This window comes from Thalassophryne amazonica, chromosome 6, assembly GCF_902500255.1.
Source record: "Thalassophryne amazonica chromosome 6, fThaAma1.1, whole genome shotgun sequence".
Lineage (NCBI taxonomy): Eukaryota > Metazoa > Chordata > Actinopteri > Batrachoidiformes > Batrachoididae > Thalassophryne > Thalassophryne amazonica.
Window position 1 is genome coordinate 37,013,032 of NC_047108.1, and position 6,000 is coordinate 37,019,031.

The window sequence follows — 6,000 nt, forward strand, 5'->3', positions numbered from 1 at the left end:
TGTTTGACCTTGGCCTGTTTGTGACTACGCTTCAGCCTCACGCCTGTTTGTACCTCTACCGCCCTGACATAAAGTAACTAAAAAAGTAACTAATAAAGTAACTATGGAAACTGTTGACTGTATTCTTTTACATTTTTCTGTACGATTGTGGCAAAATGGCTGTCTTAAAAAAGTTTAATTGTTGGAGGATAGTACTGAAGCCGAGATATAATATGCATGACCAGCCATGCAGATCTCAGCATCAGGCCTCTGATGTCTCTCATTCACAGCTGTTATCACTTTGCATTCTTATCGTCTCATATGCATCTGCAGTGCAAGGAATAAATGAATAATGAAAATGCACACAGCCTACTGCTACCACAACACCTGGAACTGATACACAACACTGACACAGATGACAAATTGTTAGAGGTGGAAATTTACAAGATTTGTTTTGTGCACCATGTCCTTTCTGTTAATGAAATGTGGGTGTATGTCTCCTTTCAACAAGCCGAATAGTCTGTCTCATGCAATATGCAGCCAGCTTATGAACCAATACGGCTGCACAACCAAAGAGAAGAACAATGCCAACTTCATCAGCACAAAAACCATCCTCATGAAGTACAGACATAGAAATGGTCACTGAAGAAACACCACAGCAACAAGTGACAGTTTCAGCTGTAGACAGGAAAAATTCCCTAAGGCTACCATGAGGTTTAGTTTCAGCCAAGAGAAAACATTGATTCTTAGCTTTAGAATTCTGAAACTGGCTTTGACCAGAGGCCAAATGTTTGAGCATGTCCATCTTAAAACACCTTCATCCTCAAACAAATCCCCTCACATACATGTGGCTGACAAAGCAGACAAGCTTTTTCTGCTGCCCTCTGACTGCACCACTGAGCAGAAATGTGGTCCACTGAGGAAATCCAGACATTTCCAGATTTATTGTTGAATAAACCGGCAATGCAGAGAGCGGCTGACAGCCCATTCATCGCATTGGGCATTGACCCAACACGTGCATGGACATGCTGCTGCTCTTTGATTTCCTGTCCTGGTCGCTGTGACAGATGAGCTACAGAGAGGGTGGAAGCAACGCAGGTGCTCAGAACCATCTCTCTGCAGACCTGTTCACCAACACATCTGCACTGCCGTGGTTGTCAGTGGGTGTGCATGAGGACATGGTGAAGCACCGGTACCTAATCATGGGAACTGAAGTATGTCTGAGTCCAGCAGCAGTGATCTGCACTCCAAACAACGTATTGCAAATGCACACTAAAGAAGGAAAAAAAAAAAAAAATCAAAGAGCAGTGGGGCTCACAGCTACATTTACAACTGCACAAAGCAGCTTTCCAATGAGGATTCCGGTAGAAATTGGAGAGTGCAAGTAAAGATTAAGAACCCTTCGTGATTCAGATTTAAAACTGAGCTCAGCAGGAGATGTGGATGATATATGAATAATATAAAAAGAACATCAGAGCTGAAATCACACTGGCAGGCGAGCACACAAGTATTTCTGTCCAGCAAGGCTGAAAAGACACATCAAAATCACTGATTAGTTCAAACAATGACACACATACACCAATTTCTGTGGACTTTATCAGAAGAGTTGCAGTAACGGAAAAATGATCATTTTTCTACTTTGATTACATACCCTGTAGTGGCTCTATAATCAACCATTTCTGCAGCGCGACACCACTTTGAAGTGTGAACCAATGAAGCAATGCTTCGATCCACTGGCTTGTTGGTTCTTTGATTCACTGCTCTTCAGAAGCTGAAAGTCCGCTTCTTAACCCCTCTCAAAGCCATTAAAATATCGTGGGTCACTTTTGTGTGGATTAAAGTAACTAACTGGGACTCTTGTCTTGTTGTAGTCGAGAAACAAGAATTGTCCTCCGTTCCGTTGGCACAGCTCCAAACGCTGCGCGGCTCTCTCTGCCGGTCGGAATTAATAACTTCAAAAGGAATTGCCGCTTTAAATAAAAATGACACCTCTTTCCAAATGCTGTAATACTGGCAAGAAACTACAACTAAAATGTTTTTTCCTCCCAAAATGAGACGTCCTGCATTCTTTATAAATTACATCCTGACATGCAGCACAGCCAGCTGCAAGAGCTCAGCTCAGACGTATGGAAAGACTCAATAAAATGTTGTTCAGTTTCAATTCAATTTCAATTTAAGCGGCAAATCACAACGAAAGCTGTCTCAAGGCTCCTCACACATAACAGTTCAACATAGAAAATGAAAATAAATAAATAAAAATTAGAAAATTCAAATACATAATTAAAAACAGAAGTAAAAGAATAAAACAGATAAAAATAAAAACTATTCATAAGAAAGAGAATAAAAAATAGGTTTTAAGTCTTGACTTAAAAATGTCCATGGACTCCTGCCTCACGGTCGCAGGAAGACCGTTCCACAGACAGGTGCACGATAAGAAAAAGCTCTTTGACCCTCTGACATAGAAAACCTGTAAAGCCTACTTTTAGTACACAAAAAATTCACAAGAGGTATCAATAAGGGAATCGACAAGGAATCAGATCGATAAGCGGAATCGATACTGATAAAATGTTATTGATACCCATCCTTATGTAGCATTTGCACCCGCTGATTTCAGGTCCAACCCAGGAGAGCTGTATTTACTCCATGACAGTGAACAAATGATTGTGCACAACAACATAATGAGATGATGTTTGGATGAAAATGAGCTCGTGACAAACATGTGAGAGGAGAGACACAACTGCTGTGTTAATTGTAGTGATATCACATACAGGCTGAGGGACGACGACAGCAGTGGTTTGAGAGAAAACAGTGAATTCAAGGAAAAGGAAGCACATCCCAGCACACAGTCCATTTTTCACATCGCTGTCTACTTTTGTACACGGCAAGCTGCCAGAGACATTGATGTAGACGTGATCCCTCTTCCACAGCAGTAATTATGCTGCTGGCCAACACTTGATTGAAAGATCTAATCTGCAAGTTAGTGTTCAACATCTCCCAACAAGTCCCAGAGCTTAAAGTGGTGTGTGTGTGTGTGTGTGTGTGTGTGTGTGTGTGTGTGTGTGTGTGTGTGTGTGTGTGTGTGTGTGTGTGTGTGTGTGTGTGTGTGTGTGTGTGTGTGTGTGTGTGTGTTTGACAGCAGCATGTTTGGTGACTGGAATGGAAACATCCTTTTGCTTTCTGTTGTGTCAAGCCGAAAGGTGTAATTGCATCTGTGGATGTTTTATTCAACAGGAAAACACAGCCTCATCCTGAGTCACATTATCAAACGCACAAGTCAAAGTCAGGCCTTTACCTCACAGCACCTTGGTTTGGAACAAAAGCACTATTCACTGGAAATTTGCATTTTAGAGAAGAGCCTGCTGCCATTGGACAGCATCAGATGAAGACAGAAAAAGCAAATTATTGCAACTGGGAAAAATGACTGCAGATTATATAGAATAAATGACAGCGTCACCGTGCCACTGTCTGCAGGAGCAGCACTGCACAAAATAATAAAGTACAATAAAGCACTAACAAAGTGCACTGATGACCACAGACTGCAGCTTTACTGGACATTCAAAGGATTTTTTCTTCACACACCTGCATTCCAATCAAAAGCCCTGAAAGACAAGGTAAGAAGCAGGTGTAAAAGTCCTCACCCTCTCTCAGCAGATGGGAGTAGATGAGCCAGAGGAGCAGCAGGCAGCAAAGTGACGCACCTCCACCTGCGGACAGAGTCCTCACTCCAGTCTGCATCCTGTAGATTATCCAAACTTTGCAACGCTCAGATGTCACCAAAATCAAAGAAGCTGTAGCTAATCCAGTGTTGTCTCCTCAGCCTGTCGTCGACGTCCATTTCGAGGTTAGAAGAGAAATCCCCCCTCCTCCTCCTCCTGCCTTTCACATTCCCTCAGAGAGCCGCATATCCAGCAGGCTGCAGATCGCGCACTGCCACCTGATCCGGACAAGTTTACGCAGCTGTGATTCTGTGATCCCAGACCCGCTGGCCGGTTTTGATCGTCACTCTGAGGCGCTGCTGAAGCAGATCCAGACCTATGTGCGTCTTATTCCCGTCTAAGTTGCGCACCGATGCTGCCGCTGTCACTCTTCACAGAGTTCACCCTGGCCGACATCACCAAAACATCAGCGATCGGCGCCGAAACTTGGCAGCACACGAGACGGCGGTCAGCAACGGTTAAAAGCGCGAGTGCGTCATGTGCGCACATATGCCCCAAAGTCACGTCAGAAGCAGCGCGGCGGGTCTCACGCAGAGACGCTGCGGGACTAATAACGCGCCGTGCGCGCAGCGACGCAGAGGCACAAGAGAGCCTCCCTGTCACCTGTGTGAGCCTCCGAATGAGGACGAGGGGTCTAGAACCTTCTCTCTGCTGATGCCTTGCTCGTCGGTCTGCTCATCGTTTCGCAAAGTCAAGTTTGGATGGATGAGCCTAAAGGAGTAGAAGCAACGAATGGAAAGAACCAACGAATCCACGAAAGGAGGTGCTACTGCACCCTCTTCTGTCTGTTTACAATCTCTCTCTCTCTCTCTCTCTCTCTCTCTCTCTCTCTCTCTCTCTCTCTCTCTCTCCCTCTGTCCTAATTCCTTCCTTAAACTGAGAAAAAAAAACTTTGCACTCACATGACAATAAACTCCACACTGATGAAGATAATGGTAATGATGATGATTATGATGATGACGAAAGGCTTTAGTGAGCTGATGCACACCCTGCTGGCGGGACACACCATGAGACAAATGAGTAATCAGTCAGGCTTCTTGGTGTTTGAGATGTTTAAATATATATATATATATATATATATATATATATATATATATATATATATATATATATATATATATATATATATATATATATTAACGGTGTTTTTCGTACCATGTTTTCCTTGATCTTTGATCAAATGACTCCAATATATATTTGCTGCTAGATGTCCTTCCAATCAATATACCCACCACATTTGATCAATCTAGGTTGCAGGTTGTTGAGAGATACATTAAAACGGTTTTTCAGGTCATGTTTTCCTTGACCTTTGACCAAACTGCTCCAAAATCTAATCACATCTAGAGGCGGGCTAGATGTGCTCCGCGTGAATGTGAATTAAAGATGAAGGAAGCAAATTCCAATTCAGTTTAAATTTATTTAGTTTATATAGCAGCAAATTACAACAAAGCTGCCTCAAGGCACTTCACACAAATAAGGTCTAACCCAACCAAGCATACAGGCGACAGTGGTAAGGAAAAGCTTCCTCTGATGACACTGAGGAAGAAACCTCAAGCAGACCAGACTCAAAGGGGTGACCCACTGTTTTGGCCATTCTACCGAAAAGGTTTAAAATACAGAACACAATACAACAACAATTGACGAGAGTCCATGCAGGCATCCAGTCCACCGTCAGGGCGGGGAGGGTGTTGGGGGGGGGGGGGCCATCGAGCTACTTGTTGTATCTGTTCCTACAGCGCAGTGGTGGGCACAGATCAGCTAATCCGATAACAGATCAATATCAAAGCTAATGTTTTTGCTATTAGATTAGCATTTCAGATAAGTTTTAAAACCATCATCGGACCAATTGTTTTCTGATAACTTTAGTTCCGATAACTTTCAGTCCGATAACTTTTTTTTTTGCTGGTAAAGTGAGCAAAGTTTAACAGTCCAAAATGTTTGTAAATCCTAAAATCAAACATTTTAGTCCATCTGTTGTGTGTTTATATATGGCAGGCTGCCTGTCGCTTGCTGATGAAGTCATCATTAAGCGCGAAACGTGATTGGCCGGTCGACACAGGGAGTATTGTGGGTAGTGTAGTTCAGGTTAATTTTGTAAATTATAGTGAGTCGTCCACCTGACACAAAAACAAAACTGACTAATTTTAACATTATTTCATTTTATTTCTTTGTGGCTGACGGTCGGACCTGGCGCCACGAGGGGGCATTTGGGGGCGACGCCCCCTCACGTCATCAACCCCGCCCCCTCGGATGTGAGAGTTATCAAAAATAAAAAAGAAAGAAAAAGAAATACTGGAAGTTATTC

General features: G+C 43.0%; 1 protein-coding gene across 4 annotated transcripts in view; it reads right to left on the reverse strand.

The window, feature by feature from the left end:
• Positions 1-4,633, reverse strand: part of tafa5l (TAFA chemokine like family member 5, like) — a 423,503-nt gene extending 418,870 nt beyond the window's left edge. For 3 of the 4 annotated variants that reach the window (XM_034171994.1, XM_034171993.1, XM_034171992.1), the window contains exon 1: positions 3,618-4,626. In XM_034171994.1, coding sequence (XP_034027885.1) covers positions 3,618-3,714 — 97 coding nt within the window. In that variant the 5' untranslated portion in view covers positions 3,715-4,626. Of the gene's footprint in view, positions 1-3,617 lie in introns of all 4 variants that reach the window. The other variant, XR_004561192.1, reaches the window with a different exon arrangement.
• Between the last annotated feature and the right edge of the window lie 1,367 nt (positions 4,634-6,000).